The 20,425-nt window shown below is 37.2% G+C and overlaps 1 protein-coding gene across 7 annotated transcripts in view; it reads left to right on the top strand.

Annotated features, from left to right (window-relative positions):
- The window catches only part of Gpd2 (glycerol-3-phosphate dehydrogenase 2), a 137,759-nt gene that overhangs the window by 51,863 nt on the left and 65,471 nt on the right, over positions 1-20,425 (top strand). For 6 of the 7 annotated variants that reach the window (XM_023561018.2, XM_063259113.1, XM_063259116.1 and 3 more), the window contains exons 3-6: positions 2,530-2,701; positions 17,311-17,435; positions 18,734-18,831; positions 19,906-20,069. In XM_023561018.2, coding sequence (XP_023416786.1) covers positions 2,530-2,701; positions 17,311-17,435; positions 18,734-18,831; positions 19,906-20,069 — 559 coding nt within the window. The remainder of the gene's footprint in view (positions 1-2,529; positions 2,702-17,310; positions 17,436-18,733; positions 18,832-19,905; positions 20,070-20,425) is intronic. The other variant, XM_063259117.1, reaches the window with a different exon arrangement.

Raw genomic sequence — 20,425 nt, forward strand, 5'->3', positions numbered from 1 at the left:
ATATGGAGCAGAATAGGGAATTTTGAGTATTACCAAGTTCTAATGAACTATATCATAATATGGTCTTTAAATGTATTTCTCAAGTATTTCTAGAAAACCTACCAAGCAGAAAATGTCAGCAATTCTTTTGATGTGTGAAAATGCTCTGGTGTTTTAGTCACTTGTCAGTCTCATGTCCAAGTCTTGCCCATCTGTCATGGTGCAGCTGAAGCATTCAGTTGAAAGATTCTCCCTGCCTCCCTCATCTGAATGGTCATAGCCTGCTATGGTTTTCCCTCTATTTTGACATTTGTTCTTTTTACATACTTGTTATATATGTACCTTCAGTGAATGAGTGAGTGTGTGTGTAACAGTAGTGACAGTAGTGGTAAATATATATATATATATATATATATATATATATATATATATACCTCCCATTAGGTGACGAAAGGCAAAGACCATAACCAAAAGATAGTGTGTTCTTCAAAATACCTGGCTGCTATACTTAGTTATCTTAAATATGTATAAAGGTAAACATGAGGAAATAATTATTGGCAAGTAATTACAAAGTTATACTTTGCAGAATAGGATTTTTGTGGCTTGGCATCTGAAATAATTAGCCTAGAAAGTCATGGCACCTGATTTATTATAACCATGGTTTTTATGAAACTTAGATTTTTTTTTTTTTGGTATCATGAATCAAACTAAGGACCTTGCACTTTTCAGGCAGCGCTAAGTCACTGAAGTGTATCCCGGCTCAATAAGATATGTTTGAGAACTTGGAGGTTCCCCTTGACTGAGGAATAGCACTCCTCTATTGGAGGAGGCTGACCCAGCACACAGCTTTGGGAGGGAAACATGTGGAGTGTTGAGGGGGGGAAGGGGACACCCTCCTAGCCAGCCAGATCAGCCAAATCAACCCTGGTGGTCAGTAGAGTGACGGACATCACAGCCAGATTGCCCTCATAGCCAAGACATGTTTTGAAAGTTTCTTTTCACATGTTATCAAAGAGTCTGTTTAATAAGAATAATAAGAAGTACTGTGGGAAGTCTAGTGTACCAGTGACTTTGATATTATTGCATTCACACAGAAGATAAGCTGGAAACAGACACATCACAGGAGCTTTATCCACATTTGAGAAATGAAGAAAGCAAAGCCCAGAGAGAGAATGTGTTAGAAGTGACAATACTGAAAAACAGGAGTGCAGTCATGCAAGTTGGAATGCTCTGACCCTAACCTAACAATTTCTCAGGGTATCCTGAGGTTGCTAGACTGCTTTTCTGAGAAATCTAGTTGGCCTGATAGTAATTAAATCCAGTCATAGAAGATCATTTATATTTTTTACTAGGTAAAAAACTCCTACTTATCCTGAATGATCTGAATAATCTTTAAATCAAGCATAAGTCTTTTTGAACAGACTTTGGCCTGAATATCCATATGTGGCCTCAACAGCAGAATGGGACAAACACCATCATATGGCTTATGCTGATGCTATTTCACAGAGAGGATAAATGTTATGCATCCTTGGGTTACTAATAGAGCAGCTTTGGTCAACACTGTTCAGTGTAGTGAATAAGCCTAGTGTTGATGGTTTAGAAGAAACCAGATCCTTATTCTTTTTAGGTTTTGACTCTGATTTCGGGCTCTGGCAACTGCTTTTTTTTTTTTTTTTTTTCTTTTCTTTGGTATTGGGGGTCTAACAACCTCCTGCTCGCCAGGTAGGTGCTTATGCCACTGAGCTAAATCCCGTACCTTTCTCCTGCCCGCTGTTTTTTGAATACGACTATGATTTCTGATTTGTTATGATGGTAAGTTAAATTACTATATAAAAATTAGGAATAGAGAATGTCATTATCCTTTAAGAGGACCAGGCATGCCTTTAATGATTTAAGTTTTATTAAACAATGGAAATACTATAAAATAAATACATGAAATCCTTAATTTTGTATTAAAATATTTAATGGGGAAGCCTCTGAATAAAATATTTGAAAATATGATTCTAGTTAAATATAGCTAATTACTTAAGGTGGTAAGCAGATTTGTTTAATTGTTCTAAAACTTACAGAACCCAAACTCTAGAATATATTTTTATCATGGAAACTAAGAAATGAAGAATATATATTTTAAGAAGTTTTGAAAAACAAAATGGTGTTTTTTTTTCTTCCTTTCTTGTGATATCAACACTTTTAAATATTAGCTGGAAGACTTGTTGCTGCTGCCTAGGGTGTTTCCTTCTTTTGCCCTGCAGATTGCCTCAGGTTTCTGGATATTGTTACACTGTGGTGGAGATAATTGAACTTAGTTGTATATAAGGCCAAAAGAAGCAGTTTTGAATGTGAAAGTGTATCTTTTATGGCTAGGCCAGGCCATCTAAAGAAATACACTTAGCTTTCCTTGCCTCTGTGATGGTCGCACACATCCATGGGGACTCTGGTCTAGCTCTCCTATTCCTCATCTCCGCTACGAATTCCTTCCTTTAATGCACTGTAAAATGTATTAAGTCAGCATTCGGGATGAACCTTGGAAGTTGTCTGCTTTTTCATCAGGTGAACCTGGCATATGTGGAAGCAGCAGAGTGTTTTGCAGAGCCTGTTAACAGGGAACCTCCTTCCAGAGAAGCTCAGCTCCTGACTTTGCAGAACACCTCAGAATTTGACATCCTTGTGATTGGAGGAGGAGCAACAGGAAGTGGCTGTGCACTTGATGCTGTCACCAGAGGTGAGTCCTGACAAACGTGACGTGGGTAAAGGCTCCATCCTATCAATATAAGCACAGACAGTAAGCATACTGTGTTAGCAAAGTCTCATTTCTTCCATGTTTCCTAATTATTTTTCCTTTGTGAAGCACTTTAACAATTTTTAAAATATCATACTTGTGCAGTCTAAAACTTGTGTTCACTACAGTGGATTTTTTAAAAGGAAAATTTTAATATTTCTCTAAACTTATTGATTTGTTTGTGTTTAATTTTTTTCTAATATATAGTAAAGTAAGCACATTTACAATTTATGGAATAAAAATATGTATCACCTAAAATCACATTTATGTCAGTCTGGGATATAAAAGATTTATTAAAATGCAGTGGTTCATTAAGATAATTCTTGTCATTCATGCCTCTCTTAAACTATCTCTTCTGGTGAAGTATGAATTACAGTTTGAAAAGTTCTCTTAGTATCTTGGATCACAAAAATTTTTTTTGATTCTAGTCTCAAACTGAGTTGGATGAGAACCATTGCCAATTCAATGGTTAGGTTTAATGCTGACCTTATAGGAAAATTTGAGTTGGTTCTCATCCAGTTCGGTTTGTTACCAGAATCATGGAGAGAAGTGAGTTTGTGAACCGAAGTACCAATGTAGTGGAAAACACCTTTTTTTTTTTTTTTTTTTTTTTTTTTGAGACAGGATCTTGCTACAGACTTCATGCTGGCCTTGAACTCTTGAATTCACTGTATATCCCAGGTTGGCCTTGTGATCTGGCCCACGGATGGGTCCGTAGGACTCGCCTGGAGAGGGGACAAGGATGGAGGGCTGGGCAAGAGAAAAGAGAGACGAGGGCAAGATGACCAATTCCAATCAAGTCCTGTTTATTCAGGAAGTGTATATGGCCTATATAAAGTTCAAGGGAACTTGGCTTTATAGGATGGGCCGGCTTGGGATCTCCGCATATGCCATGGGCCTATCAGACTAGCAGGAAGTCATAGTAGGCACATAGGTAAGCGGAAGTGATGTCAACAAGGGGGGATTATGGGAGATGTAGGCTGAAGCGGGAAGGTGCTTACTGCGCATTGTAGGCAAGGGGAGGATCATGGGAAATGTAGGCTGACACACAAAATGCCCTCAGGTGGGAGGGGCAGGACAGCGGCAGCCATTCTGAGCCGCTCCCTACAGCCTTGAACTTGTGGCAATTCTCCTGCCTCAGTCTTCTGAGTGCTGGCATTACAGGTGTGCACCACCATGCTTGGCGTACAGAACAGAACAAAACAATACAAAACAGTGTTATTAATGCAATAGTTCTTTTCCTAGTCACCCTCTCTACTGTCGATAAATATTAGGGAATACATGGTTAAGGGTCCCTAAAAATGGCATACACTGAGTGAAAAGATGACATGTACTGAGTGAAAGTACAGAAGAGCAATGCTCTTACCGTATGATGTGGTTAATAAAATAACCTTTCTCTTTGCCTGTAGGATTAGTGTGATGTATAGAGTCAAAGGAATCCAGCTGTGTGTGCATGTGGCTGTGTACTTGGGCACATCACTTCATTTCTCTGATGTTCTTTATGTTTCAGATAGGTTAAAAAATACCTTCTTGGAATGATTGTTGTTAACATTTTTTGTGCAGTCATGAAGAAACTCAGAACAATGCTTTGTCCCATGACGTGAATGCTGAATAAATCAGACAGAGAATTTTAGCTACTATTATTAACAGGAAAGTAAAGGATTTTTAGAATAAATTGCCCTGAAGAAATAATACTACATGTTATCTTTGAATGTATTAAATTGGGCCAGGCATGGTGACACATGGTGAGGCTGAGGCAGAAGAATTACTGTGAGTTCAAACCAGTATGGGCTACATAGTGGGTTCAAGTTAGCCTGGACTATGTAAAAAGATTCTGCGTTAAAACAGAACAAAACAAAACTCCCCCAAAATGTATTAACGGGCTGGATACTAGTGCAAGGAATTTTACCTCTGTATTACTTTAGTTTGTAAATAATGTTCAATATTTATGACAGTTTTATACTCAATGACAGGAATTTATTATGGAATGATTTTTCTCAGATCAATGAAGTTCCTACCAATGCTACTCCACATTTACTTATCTTACATACCTGGTAGAATTTACTGTCATAGAAATGAAGTATGTTTAATGAGATTTAAGCACACATAAATAAAAAGTGCCCTAGATTACTATGATTGCACAGCACCCACATTTAGTTTGAGATCTGTGCAAGGCTCAAAGCTGAGTACTTTTTTGTTAACTTTAATACTGGTAAGTTCAAAGCGTAGGCATTGTGTCTGGTAACCTGAGCAACTATTTTGAAGATAACAAAATGCAGTATAATACCTATTGTTAAATTCCTTTCACCTTGTTTTGAAATCTTTTATCAGTCTTGTGTTTGTTGTTGATGTGTTTGTTGATGATGTCATCCGTTGACTTTCATTGGATTTTTTATTTGTTTGATTGCTTTTTTATTTTTCTGTGCTTTTTTTTTTCTTTCTAAAAAAAAAAAGGTGGGGGGTTTCGTTCAGTGGCACAAGTGCCTACCTGACAAGTGCAAGGTGGTGAGTTCACTCTCTGGTACAAAAAAAAAAAATAAATTTTAAAAAATACAGTAATAGTCAAGGTAAACAAGCAAGCAAAAAAAAAAAAAAAAAAAAAAAAAAACAAAGTCTAGGCATTGGAATCTAGTTGACTCAAATTTCCTGACTCCAATCATACAATGTAGTTTGAGCCAGATTATCATCTTTGAACATGATAAAGCAGATGGGGAGAGGAGTTAAGAGTTATTACAAGTTGGACTCAACTTTGTACCAGGTTCCCTGGGGAGGAGAGTGAAAAGACAGGAAACTTTCCCAACATAATGGAAGGTCTTGTTTGGGACCGCTTCTAGGAATTACAATTTAGTAGGTGAGAGTTTTCTGTATCAAAGAAAATCATTTCTGGGATTCAGAAAAATGTATTTCTAGTTATTGTCATGCTATTGTACTAAAATACATAACCATTCTTTTAATTTTAGTTGTACAAATACACATTGAGAGCCTGCTATATGTATGGCGAATATGTAAGGCACTACAAGAGAATGAATACAAAGGTGATTGATAGAGTCGGGACCTCAGAGTTCTGTAGGGTTTGTTCGTGTATGGCAGATTACATTACAGAGAACGTGCGCCGTTCAGAAGGCTCGGGACATTGATGAAGGGGTGAGTAGGTGAAGAGAGTCATGTCTTCAGGGAATGATCAGAAGCAGGAAAGCTGCTGTTTGGGATGGGTAATTTTAATAGGAAACTATTGCATGCTCAGAGTGCTCCAGGCTCAAGGACATGCAGAAGGAACAATGTAGAATCACTGTGTGTAGGAGACAGAATGCACTTTAATTTTTGTTTTTTTAAGACAGTGCCTTTCTGTGTAGCTCAGGCTGATCTTGAAATCATGGTGATCCTCCTGCTTCTGCCTCCCGAGTGCAAGGATTACAGTGTGTGCTACTATACCTGGCTTGTCCTTTAATTTGGAGCAGGGTGTTAATTAGCTTCCCTGTCACAGGCACAAAAAACATGTAGCACTCACAATTTAAAAGATGCGAGGTTGGGGCTGGGGATTTAGCTCAGCGGCATAAGCGCCTCCCTTGTAAGCAGGCAGTCATGAGTTCGATCCCCGGTACGATAAAGATGAGAGGTTTACTTTGGCTAATAATTTGCAAAGGTTTTAGTCCATGGTCTGTTGACTCCAAGGCAGAAACTGTATGAAGGCAGTGCACGGCACAAGAAAACTGCTCATTTCAGGGCAGCAGGGAGGCAGTGGGGACAGGAATACACCCTTTCAGGTTGTACTTCGGGAAGCTTGTTTCAGGTTATACTTTCAGTCAGGTCCACCTCGTAACAGCCATTCTACCATGACCTCATGAATCGGCAGATGAGTCAGTGCCCCCCAGGACGACCAGCAGTGAGGCTGAGGAGGAGAGGAGGGAGAGGCAGGTCTGCCTTCGCAGTGCCAGAAGGCCTCTGACTGAATGCCCCTCTCTTCCCTCCCCTCCCGTCCCCTCTTTCCTTCCCTTCCCTTTTTTCTTTTCACCCCCCCCCGCCCCCCCCATGTCTGTGTACTTCAGGCTGCTTTTGAACTCACAGTGATCCTCTTGCCTTAGCTTCCCGGGCACTGGGGTTGCAAGTGTATGTCATCACATTCAGTGATCTTTGGCCTTTCTGAACAGGCATCTTTGCATACTGGAATGCATGGAGTTTGGTGATTAAGAATGGGTTGGCAATAGGAAGCTACAGAGATAGGCACAAACTTTCCAGAGACCTGGAGACGAATGAAATAGAAAGGAGGTAATGTGCAGTAGGCTGTGAAGAAAGGGAGGCAGTATATTCAAGGATTTGTTGTTTCCTTTCCTCCCCTCCCTGCCCCTCTGCTTCCTCTCTCGTTCCCTGTCTGTAGGGATGATCTGAATGTTCTGTGGACTAAGAGGAAATAGTCTGTGTGAAGGGAAAATCTTAACATGAACTCAAAGAAGGGGAGAGCCTGGAAGCAGTGTCTTACAAAAAGACAGGGACAAGAGTATCAGACTGTGTCTTAGTTTTGGCAGGGAGAGGAGATTCGATAAAGATTCTAAGATATAGAAAAGCAAGGTTGTGTGAGAACTGTTCTTAAACAGAAAAAAAGTGATGTTTTACTTCGGGTGTGAAGAAACAACTCTAGTGCAGAAAAGGTATAGTTACCTGGTGGTGCTGGGCGTGGTGGCACACACCTGTAATCCCTGCAGTCTGGGTGCTGAGGCAGGACGATTGCTGGGAGTTTGAGGTCAGCTTGAACTACACAGTGAGACCCTGTCTCAAAACACCAAAAAAGAAAAAAATGACCTGATGAAGATTATAATAGGGAATAAGGTTTTCTTTGAGGTTACAACAAAGGAGATTTGTTTTCCATGGAATGGGGGGGGGGCAGGAGAGAAGGAAAAAGACTAGAGGTCCGCCTGTGCGGTTTTGCTGAGTGTAGAGGCAGAGAAAATAGTAAGGCACAAGAATCCAGAATTGAGAATTGAGTGGATATTCAGAATAAAAGGAGAAAATGAGGAAAGATTGTATGTGAGCAGGGAAAATTGTTTAAAGATAAACCTAGAACTAAACCCGGTAGGTGGTAAGGGATGCCAGGAAACCCGGGGGAGTGGGGAAGCCCGGAGGGGAGGCCTGTGCTGCAGGCGAAGGCGGCCTCGGAGGACGGGCCTCCTACCTTTCCTCCTTTTCAAAAGCTTCACCTGTGTTCCTTTCTGCATTTACATAGTTTATCAAACTTACACGCATCTCAGGATAGTTACATTTTTGTAGTGTGTTTATTTACAATAATACATATTCTAAAAAATTTTATCGGTACATTTTAGGTATACGTAATGATCTTACCATAGGAAATTCGTACCTGTACATGATATATCTTGCTGCTTTTTTCCTCCATTTTTCTTCCCTCCTTTTAACCTGTTTCCCTCCTTATTTACAAAAGCTTTGTTTCCATTTTTCCCTTTCTATTCTTTTTTGTATTGTCCTTGCATTCCCTCTCTCCCTTTCCATGTTTCCCTTCCCATTTGAACATTTTCTTTCCATTTCCCAACATCTATACATTGTAGTATATTTAATGTATAAAAGCAACTTTTATACAAGTTTAATTTAAGGGTAGGAGGGATAGCGTATATATAATATTCTTTTTAATGGCAAAATTCCACTTTATTTATTTTTACTCAATTACTATAAATTTTTTTAAAGTGCTGGTCTTGAACTTAAGGCTTCACACATGTTTAAGCACATGGTCCATCTTCACTGAGCTGTACCCAATCCAGTTTTTTTTATATTTGAAGCTATACTAATTATGAGTCAAACAAGTATTGAATCAATTTAGAAATCAGAGACTAATCAGATATGACCTTGCTCTCAAGAAGCTTACAGTTTATTGGTGCTTACTGAACAAATAGTTTTTATTTTATTTTATTTTTTATTTGTTGAGGAGTAAAGGGCACTAAGCAGAATTAGGGAATTAACCCGTTGTTAGTGGGTGATTGTAGGTAATGATGGTGGTGGTAGTGTGGTGATGATTGTAATACTTTCCAGAGCCTGAATATTGATCACAGTTTTAATATTTATAATTTATAACAGCTAAAAATGGAGGTACTTTTAATGTCTTGGCTGAATATTTTTAATTTATATGAAATTATGATTTACAGAAGGAATGAACAAACTTTAGCTTGTGTGTCTTTTATTATGCTATTAGCTCTCTGGGCATAATGTTTATAATAAAATGTGTAAAAAGATACTGAAGGTAATCTATATTTATCCTTTTACTACAACTTTTGATCATATCAGTTGCTCTCTGAAATGTGAAATAATCATGGGCATTTAGTTAATGAATTGTGCATTGTTGGTGTTCATTCATGGAATTTGCTCTTTTATTATATTTGATGCTTCACTTAACAGCAAATTTTGCTTTCTCTATGTTTGATATGTTTTTACCAAATTATTCCTGATTGTATCCATTAATCTTTAGTCACATTTGACAAAAATAAATTACTGTGATCTTTTAAAGTTACCAGTAATAATTAGATTTTTTTAGGACATCAAAGTTTTAGGGAAACTATTAGATGTTAAAGGGCTTGTGTAAAAATGTTTGCACAAGCTTTTTGATAAAATAGTATTGCCCAAGTGCAATTTTGGTAATAGCTAAACAAAAATTGTAGAGGGGAGAGGAGTCTTAATAATGAACATTTATTTGCATTCTCATCATACCCTTTTCTTGAGAATCAATTTTCAATTGGGAATACAGTATTATTTCATAAACAAAAATATGCACAATTCTCCTCACGTTCTCCTGCAAGTCTCTTGGATCAATAGAAATTGCTTCACTGTTTAACACCTTTGTGTCTGGTTCCTGGAAAGAGACATAGTCCTGAAGCCCAGTTGTACACACTTTACTCCCAGAGGAAGCAGGTACAAGGAGAATCAGATATATTCCCTCAAGGTTCTTCACCATGTTTTCTTTAGTTCTCTGTGTTCTTTTGTGTGACTCTACCTGTCTGTATTCAGAATCACCCAGTACATTTTTGGTTTAAAATTTGATTCACATAGCTTAACTTTTAGGTTTTGTTCAAGTTCTAGAGAAGACTTCTTTTTTCTGGAAGGAGATTAAATGTAGTTCTGTTGCTTAAAAATGTGTACATACTTTTAGGTTAGAAATGGTGTCTGACTAGCGATTCTTGAATCTCACCGTAATTCTTCCAGGTCTAAAGTGGTATAGCATAATGGTTAAGGATACAGGCTGTAGAAGTGTAATGAAGTGGGGTCACATCATGACTACATTCTTAGCTCTGTGAACTTCAACAAGTGTCTTAACCTTACAGACAGTCTCAACTTTTCAGGGATAAATGGAGACTAATAATATTCTCCCTAAGTAAAGGTTTGGAGAAGTGAGAGGTGTGTGCATTACAGAAAAAGTGTGGAAAAGAGGAGAGCCTTGGAGACAATGCATTTTGGGAATTCCAAGTCTATCATTTAGCTTCCTCCTACCCTTTTGCCTGAGTGCAGGGGACAATCCCATTTTAGGAAGTAGAATTGCAGAGTTTATTGTTTGTTAGCTACTTCTAGTTACACAAGATTACAAATTTCTCTTAAAAATATTCTGGAAATTTAACAGAATCTTACTTGATAGTGAATTCCTTTGAAAGAGATTGGGTGGGGGAAGACTTGAGAAATCAGGTTTCTCCTAAGAAATTAGCCGGTGAGACATGCTAATGCTGATAAGAAAGATAAAGGCCTGGCAGATTATATTAAAGTATATTATAACACCACTGTAATTAAAGTAGTTTGCTCAGGAAATAGAAAGATTGGTGGAATAAAACTGAAAGTCTAGTAATAGATCTAAATGCATAAAGTTCAGAATATGGCTAAAGTAGCATTTCAAATCTGTCATTATTGGTTACTTAGTACTGGAGTATTGTCTCCCCAATTTACGTATATGTATATGTGTATGTGTATGTGTATGTGTATGTGTATGTGTATATGTATATATTTTAGCATCCTCTGTGGAAATTGAGGATTTCACAGAACACCAGAAATTTTGTTTATCATTTTCTATGGAAATTGAGGATTTCACAGAACACAGAAAAAGTGTATATAAAATTTTAAAAATGGAGTAGGAAACATGTTTTTTAACATGACACCAAAAACTACATAGAAAAAAGTCCTTTATATTTGATTCCATAAAGATTAAAATATCTATGGCAAAGATAAAATAAAGTAAAAATGTGAAGTTTGCAAAATATCTGCAACATATCATGTAAGACAGAGTTTGTTTTGGGTGTTTTTAATTTATCTATTTTCTTTTGTTTTGATATGTCTGATCAACAGTGTGTATGTGGGTTCCATTTACTTATTTTTATTTTTTAATACTTAACAAATATAGGCTATATTTTTAATAGAAAAATTATGCTTATTTGATTTTATGTGCATTTGTCTTTTTAAACCCCTTATCTTTTTCCTTTTTCCTCAGTTTTGTATCCTGCTACATTTGCATACCCTCAGCTTGATAGATTTATTTATCTCCACCCTCAAGTCCTAGGGACTGTTTCTGCCATCAAATCTAGGCTTCTGACCTGTTTATCTCATGGACCCTGCAGACCATCTGCTGAGACAACTGGCTCCATGGCTGTGGTGCTGGTGTCCAGGCTGAATCTGTCTTCCTGCATCCTGGCTTTGTCCCAGCAGATAGTCTCTGGTTCCGGAGAGTGGTCAGGAGTAGCTTTTCAACCTTGTTGTGCAAGAGGCACAGCCCTTATTCAGTCCCAGCGTCCAGGTGCTCATCTGGCTTCTTTACCTTTCCTCACAATGTGCAGTTGTATTCTTGCCCTTTGGGGATCTTAAGCCTAGCAAGACAGAAGCACTTGGATTAAACACTGTGTTCAATTTCTGGTCATGGAGTGTTTGCCCTATTTTTGAGTAAACTGTAGCTTTATGATAATTTTGTCTGAATTTGGAGAAGAGAAGAAAGAGTTCAAAGCTGGGTGGTATGCAAACCATTTTAATCATAATTTTATTTGTAGCAATATTTGTAACAGTGAAAAATTGGGGACTGGCTCAAAAAACTGGGATGTACTAAAGTTATTGAAAAGAGACTAATATTTCCAGGGAAAATCATTACAATGTGCTGTAAGTTGAAAAAGTATGACTCCTACTTTTGTTTTTCAAGCAAAATGGTGCATAAATTGTGTCCTTTCATAGGTATGAGTTTGTGATAATGTGTGAGATATTTTAAATAATTAACCTTGGTTCCCTCTGGGTTTTACAACTAGAAAGCTAGTAATGTGTTCTTTTGTCTTGTTTTTCCTCCTTCTGTATTGTTGGGATCTGCTTCCTGTCTTCAAACACTGGCTATTTTTATAATAACAAAGTAAAAGGAAATAGCAACAGCAGCCTTTCTCTCATTCCCAGAAATAATATTACTGCAGTTGTTACAACTTAATACAGTTTTGTGACTCTATAATTACATGTATATTTTAGGAACACAAAGTATGTTAATGATACAGTCTAACAACATAGTATCTCTATTAATAATTTGTCTATTTTCTAATATAAACATAAAAACTGATGCTTAAATGACCAATCCAATTTTACACTTCTATAAAATGCTAACATTTGCTGTCAGAAAATGCCAGGCAAAGCACAGGATCCTGATCACAGGGATTAACAAGGCAGGATTACTTTGCAGCTTTACAGAGGTGTTATTTTTTAGAGAAATTGATCCTTCATATAAAATATTCAGCCTTTATGTTAGTCCCTTTTTCTTATTAATGCAATGACTGTCTGAAATCCAAAGTTAAGTACCTTTTTCTAAGTAAAGATTATCTTACCTTTCTTTAAAATGTATCCATTTTTCTTTGTGGAGCATGTGGATTTAATATCTATTCTTATGGTACTAATGTACTAAGTATTTTGAGTTTTATGCTTTGTGTGTTACTACCTTGGTGATGTTGATATTTATTTTCTAGTACTTTCGTTTTCTATTAAAAATTCTTTAATAATGTCATTTCTGAAATTTTATTATAATGAAATAATTAAAGATATAGTTGAAATGAAAATATCTTCAGTGCTATCTGTAACAGTGAACAAATAGCCCAAATGTGCAAAAGTAAGACACTAAATAAATACATCATTGTAAACAGTTAATGTGATATTGTCCATGCTTTGAAAATGAAATCATTGAAAAAATATATTGATGTGGAGCAATGTTTACAACAAACAGTGTTGAATTAAAAGTCCCTTAAATATACCATATGATCCTATTTTTGTAAAAATGTACATATGTGATTATATACATGCATAAAAAATGTGAATGTTTAAACACCCAAATGTCAACTGTGGTTATCTCTGAGTGGTGTAATTACAGGAGAGTTTTATTTTGTTTCTTTGCTTCTCTGCATTTATTATATTGAGCATGTTTTCGTGCATAATAAGATAATCAGTAAAAGGTATTAAAATATACTTCTGTTCTGTTTCATGTTGTGAAAATTAAATGTCGAACCATTTCTCCCCTTAGATTGTAATTACCCCCCTGTATTCCCCCAACTGTCTTGATTCACGAGTTGGTATAGTTAAAAGTAGCTAGACAGCTAGCTCGCTGAGGTTAGAAGAGACAAAGCTGTGTTCAAAAGCTTATTCTTCCTACAATTTCAGTGCATTAAAAGATGGAATGAAAATGAGTGAAAGATAAACTCAAGTTTGATTTTATCCTTCTACTATAACTTAATTTTGTTATTCTGCCTAGGGTTGGTAACAGTTTCACTCTAGATGTTAGTATTTTATCACTGAAAAATTCCTGAAACTAGATACTGAAAGTACTCAATAAAAAGTGAAAAATAATATTGCCACTCTCAAATGTGCTGGTACAAGCTCGTATGGTACCTGTAATCCCAGCCACTCTGGAGGCAAGAGGATTATAAATTGAAGGCTCACCTAAGCAACTTAGAGAACCCCGTTTCAGAATAAAAAGTGCTGGGGGTGTAGCTCAGTGTTAAAGCATTTGCCTAGCAAAACTGAACCAAACCAAACTCATAACCACAGTCATAGACACAGGCACAACTAAACAAAATCTTTTATTTTATTTAAAATCTTTTAGTAATGTATCTTACAAAGTGCTTTAATTTGTCAATTTGACTATGGTTATGACTTTGGTTTTGATTTGTGGTTTTGCTCTGGAAATCCTGGTTGGGAAACTTGATGATTTGGTGCTGGAAATAATGGAGCAAAACAAGAAAAACAGGGTCAAGATACAGCTCAGTGGCACAGCGCCTGCCTGGCAAGTGTGAGGTTATAAGTTAAATTCTTGGTGCCCCAAACAATGTACAACTAGCCTGGGTTGACTGAGGAGGAACTTATTTTCATTTTTGTTGATATTTTCTTACGTAAACACATGTGAATAATCTTTTAAATGTTGAGAATTGAAAACAGTTTGAGAATTTGAAAGTGTTATTTCTCACTTAAATATTCTGAAATATCCCTCTAAGATGGCTGCCTAATTCTGTGCCTCACAGTTAGTTTGGAAAAAAGAAAACAAATCCAATCTGACACAGGACATTCTTTCTCCTTATCACTCTCCAGTACCATCCTCTGCCTTGCTGTGTTCATCTGTGTGGCCCTTCTCCATCATCACCCCTGCCCCCTTAAGTCAGAGAAATCTTTTTGGAACATTAATCAGATTTCTCAGCATAAAACATTGTAATGATCTCCCTAGCAAGTAGTATAATAGCATTTCTCAAGACAGTATAACCACAGTCAGGTCTTAGAATTTCTGGAAAAATTTAGATTTTTTTACAGTAAAAAAATAACAAGCTCACCCTAGTTCCTTGGAATAGATACCCTGTAACTGAGTACAGTGCTCGTTTTATGCTTCTGTGTCGTTGATGTCAGTTACTGTTCTTTTTAATGAGTTGTTTCTAAAACTGATGTAAACTGCAGGACCTATAGCCATATTCTCAAAGGTATTTTCCTTTTGAAGTGACCCAGAAATTACTTGTGAGAAACAGCGACCTCCCAGGACAGTATACCAAGTCCTGTTATGGTTGAAAAGCCCCTTGTGATCGGATTTGTTGGTTTGCCCCACTCGGATCTCCTTTACGTTGTCTGTCTTGTCCTACACTACTCTCAGGCCTAACTAACAAGCAGCTCCTAAGTGAGCTGGGCCATTTCAAGCATGTCCCTCTTCTTAAGCTGATGTTGGGCTTGGTACTCACCATCTCAGCTATTGTGATTACTCCTGTGTAGACTCAGCTTTCTGAAATCACATTCCCAGGGACAGTTGAAAACTTCCAACTTGGGTGTGTTATTCCTCATAGAGATAATTTTGTCACCAATAAGCTGTTTCTCAAATTTAGTGAACAACAATTTTACTTCATTTCAATGGATCAGGAATCCTGAGTGAATTCAGCTGGGTTCAAGGTCATTAAGTCTTTCACAAATAGTGCCATTTTCTAGTGATTCTCAGGGCTCACATTGTTGGACTGAGGCTGGGTTCTGCATGCCCTTGGTTCCAGACTCATAAGATGGCATCTTTTGTAACTACAGCACAGAAGTGACATGCCCCTTGGGGTTGGTGTATGCTGCTCTTTAGAGGAAAGGCACTGGGTCCAGCCCATATCCAGGCACCAGATCACATCCTCAATGGCTGAGTGGGGATTTCTGGGGACTTTCTGAGAATTCTGTGTGCTACAACCTGAGGGACACCCTTGAGCAGGCGCGGGTGAGGGAGCTGTGGTGCAGAGGAACACTGCAAGTCTCTCAGTCTCAGTTTTCTATCTTTCCTGGTATAGGCATCTTGATGCTAAGGCTGATTTCAGGGTTTAAAGAGAGGTATATTTTAAATAATCTGGCTCCAAATGCCACTTGAAAGTCAACTCCCTCGTTTGATCTTCAACTGAAGAAAAAATGGTCTATTTTAGAGCTGAATGAAGAACTTTGTTTTGGACTTACTAAGGTGACACAGCTCACTGAAACAGTGCATTCTTGCAAGATTTGCAAATCTAGTTTTAACTGTGCAGCTTAAGGTTTATGTCCTGAAATCAACTTCTAACCTAGAGGAAGTATCCTCTGTATCCTTAAATGTGGCCCCTGTAAAACCTGTTTTATTTTATTTGCCTCTTTTGAGTTGGCAGCTGCATGCAGTCTGGTCTACATCTAATTTATAAAACACATTAGCACTTTCACTTTCAACATTGTTTTTTTTTGCACTATTTTTTTTTTCTGTGTCTTTAATGCATCTAGAACTAAGCTTACTAACAATTTCTAGTGTCTGAACAGAGAATGTTACAGAACTTTCTCTTGCATACTTGCTTAAGAAGAGTAGGCTGACTGTGATATCTGTAATTTCAGTGTTATTTTACTAGTTAGGTAGAGCATTAGCAGTTTTTACCTTGAATCAAAATTTTCTACTTTTCTCTCCACAGCTTCCAAATATTTTGTCCTTTTAAGTCAAGGGAGTTGCCCTGGTTTTATATGACATTTGGATACAATATTTAAACTGTTGAAAGACTCTTTATAGAAAAGACCCTTTGATATTAAATGTAATAAATGGCTCTTAGTTGAACACGTGCACAGGTACTCTCTTTTGAGATTCTTGAGCTCAGACTGCATCAATTGCACATTCTCCATGATGTCCCCTCATTCCCCAAGAATACATCTGCTGTGAAAATTCCTCTTGATTTAGCATTGATGTGTATGGTGAGCATTGTGAGGTTTTGACTTTTGTTGCTTAGCCAGTGTGTGACTTTAGGACATGTCCAGTCCTAATGAAGCAGGGGAGCAGGGTGTCTCTGCAGGAAGAAACAAAACAAAACAAAACAAAACACAACAGGGTGATTTGTGGAGTTGACCTGTCTTGGTACAGCCTGAGTTATTCCAGGATATTTTGTTTCCTTTTCTGTGGATATTCTGCATTGTGTTCATTTGTCCTGGCATTTATATTTCTTTATAAATTCTGAAGTATGGTTATGTTCAAATGTTTTAAATTAACCTACAAACTCCTTGACATTAAAATCATTCTTTTATTTCATTATATTGTGGTATCTTGGAGGTCTTCCGCATTCTATACTCGCTATAACAGCACCCCAGACACATTTGCCAGTATGAGTTAGCACACAAAGGAGGTTAATCTAGATTTGCCAGAAATGCATGAGAGCAAGTCAGAGATGAAGGGCTGTAACTCCGGACTCAGGTAGGGAGAGGTGAACATGTATTCCGCGGGCTTTGTGTGGCTATTCAGTAAACTCTACATGGAAAAGGTGGGTGCCAGCCTGTCTTAACCCCCTAAACACCAAAGTATGTTATTATCATGAAATTGTACTGTGATATTTTCTAGTTGTGATTCATTCACAGTTTAATATGCTTCTAGTTCTGGCTTGACTTTCCCCCCAGGAAGAGTCTAAAATCTCTTCATTATAATATAGACAGTGTGCTGCACTTTGAATACAAATTTGTCCATGTTCAGACTAATTTTTCTTGTGATTGTCTCTACCCTGGAGAAGTGCCTTTAATGAATTACATACAAATTGTGTAATTTAAGAAGTTAATTTGGTTTTCTGGTTACACAGGACTGAAAACAGCCCTTGTAGAAAGAGATGATTTCTCATCAGGGACCAGCAGCAGAAGCACTAAGTTGATCCATGGTGGTGTGAGATATCTTCAGAAGGCCATCATGAAGTTGGATATTGAGCAGGTAATTGTATATGCTGGTTGTTAAACAAAAATTGCAACTATGCTTTTTCTACTCAGTTATATCAGACTGTTTAAATATGGCTTTTAACATTTCATCTTCTTGGAAATACTTATTTTGTGTATGCTGCTGGAATATCTTTCAGGATATGTGTCAGTTCTTTCCTGTAGTATTATGTTTATGGGTAATCGGGCTTTTTCTACACAAGCATGTCAAAATAGCAGACTTACAAAACACTTGTGGATGTGTTACCTTTGAACAATTATGATTGGATGTTTGCCGGTGGCCACCAAATTGCTCCTTCACAAGCAGTTTCAGGGGAGCTGTGTTGCAGGCAGGAGGAATGCCAAACTGACCCTCTTAACTACAACTGCAGTCATACCCTCATATCATCATTGACATATTGTTAAGGAAAAGTTGATCTGAGTCATGTTTTTCCTGTGTCACACTTTATTGTGTCCAGTCTGCCACCATTTGAAAACTGCCAAGGCAGTGTGGAAGATGACATTTCCCAGAGGGGTAAAAAAATCAGCTGCACTCCCTATCAGCTTTTCGTACATGAAAAGCACAGCACACTTACTTGACATTGTCAAAGTTTTGAATCTGTCTCCTCTTTTTTTTTCTTGACAAGCTAGTTTTGAATCTGTCCCCTTTTCTTATGTTTCTCTGGGGCATCATGATGGATGCAAAGAAAACAGCACAGATTAGAATCAGCTAACTTATAATGTGTTTTGGATTATTTATGCAATGTCTATGAACCTTAGTTTTCTCATTTATGAGATTAGTATAATAATCACAATCATAAATACTGGCTCTTTAGAGAGTCTTAAGAAGGATCACAGGGGTTAAGACAAAAGGTTTTAAAATAATCTGAAACACTGCAACTGTGAGGCATCATCTTTTCTGGGTTTAGTGAAGGCAAGAGGGAAACTTTAGCGTGAATTTGAACAATCTGTTATTTCTTACCTGGAGAAAATATTATGAAGAATTGAGAAAGGGGAGCATTACAGAGAATGCAAGATAAATGGTTACAATAATCTCTGAACTCAAGTCAGGAAAATATGTTACACCTGGGAACTCTGACAGCATGTTTTTCTCCTATGCAAATACAGTTATGGTTTCTAAAAAATCTTTGAGGTTGACAGCATGATGTATTATTAGAAATTTGATTAGGAGGGAGCTATCCTTACTCAGAGGTAGAAGGTTTCTGTGTATCAATCAGTTGCCAGGGTGTCTATTTGCCATTTGAAAATATTATGATATGTTACTGCCAAACTAATTTTCTCTGTTTTGATTTTCAGTATAGGATGGTAAAAGAAGCCCTTCATGAGCGTGCCAACCTACTAGAAATTGCTCCCCATTTATCAGCCCCACTGCCTATAATGCTTCCAGTTTACAAGTGAGTCTTTGGTAGCACCTTACTCCTATTTGATCGCCTGAGATAAATGGGACACCACAGTTTTAATAGAAATAACTCCTCATTGTATTTATTAATGTGATTTTAACTAGCTCTAATTTTTAATCCTTCTCAAACATTTACATTGGTGTGTTTAAAAGTGTGAATCTTCTTAAGTACTCTCTATGGACTTAAAGGCAAAGGAGAATGTGTTCTGTATTTATAATTAGTAATACCTTATTACTGTTTCATGTATATAGATGAACAGTTTTATTTGAAATGAGAAATAGGAGGACTGGGAATATAGAACCCCAAAACAAATCCTGTTTGTACAATTTGAATCTGCAACATAGCAACTGAAAACTCAAACTATTTTGGGTCATTTTAAGTAAGTTAACTAAAATTGAAATTTGGCTAGATGTCAGATTATAAAACCCAGTTTCCTAATGTTGTTAAAGCTATCCATGAGGCTTCCTTAAATTGTAGTAAGTGGATTTTATAACTCTTAGGCACATGAATATTGTGGTAACTTGAAATAAGTTTTTAAATTTTGTCTCTGTTTTGCCACAGATCACTTAGGACTTCTTAAGTCAGTGACTCTCAGCTGTGGGTACACATTACAAAACACAAGCCCTCATCTTGCTTGCTCTGCTTAAATCAACCTCTGGGCATGGGAGGTCCAGCCAGCAGTATTTATTTTTAGTGTTTCCCCAAGAATTCTAAGATGCAGCCAGGATGAGAGCCTTAGAGAAGACTGATTTAAAACTTACTGATATGTTTACTTGCATACTCTGCTAGATTGGTATCAAAATCAGTTACGCAGGGCTCTTGATTTTTTTTTTGTCTTTTTCCTTTTTATCGGTACCAGGGATTGAACTCATAACTGCCTGCTTGCAAGGCAGGCGCTTATGCCGCTGAGCTAAATCCCCAGCCCTGATTTTTTTTTCTTTTTTCTTTTGCAGTCCACTTTGAGGTATGCTTTGTTTTCCATAGTGAAAAGTTACTTGTAACTTAAGGTATTATTCTATAATGTTACACTCTGTTTCTAAAGAAACTTCACCCCTCTTTATGCTGTAGATGGTGGCAGCTACCTTACTACTGGGTAGGAATCAAGTTGTATGACCTGGTTGCAGGAAGTAACTGCCTGAAGAGCAGTTATGTGCTCAGCAAATCGAGAGCCCTTGAACATTTCCCCATGCTCCAGAAGGACAAACTGGTGGGAGCAATTGTCTACTATGATGGTATGTGATGCTTTTAAATGATATTTTTCTCTTCATGTGACTCCTTAAAATATACTGTGGCCTTTATAAATGCTTCTTAGTGAAGTAGTTTTGCATTCTTAATTTTAATCTTACAAAAACATACATGCACACACATATCCAGGTTCACTGTTTTCTCTAGTACTGTCTGAAAAACTACCCATAATGTTTTGTTTTTAATATTTTTTGTATAATTTTTTTCTTTTTTGATTTATACTTGGTTTCATGGTTGGTTTAAACTGTGTCTCTTTATTAAGAATTTGGGTCCCAGCCATATGCCATTTATTTTGTTTTATTTTGCCAGTGAATATTCTTGCCTTATGAATATATCACAGTGG

Source organism: Cavia porcellus, unplaced genomic scaffold (genome assembly GCF_034190915.1).
Source record: "Cavia porcellus strain 051 isolate PalLab524CR breed Dunkin Hartley unplaced genomic scaffold, mCavPor4.1 scaffold_12, whole genome shotgun sequence".
NCBI lineage: Eukaryota > Metazoa > Chordata > Mammalia > Rodentia > Caviidae > Cavia > Cavia porcellus.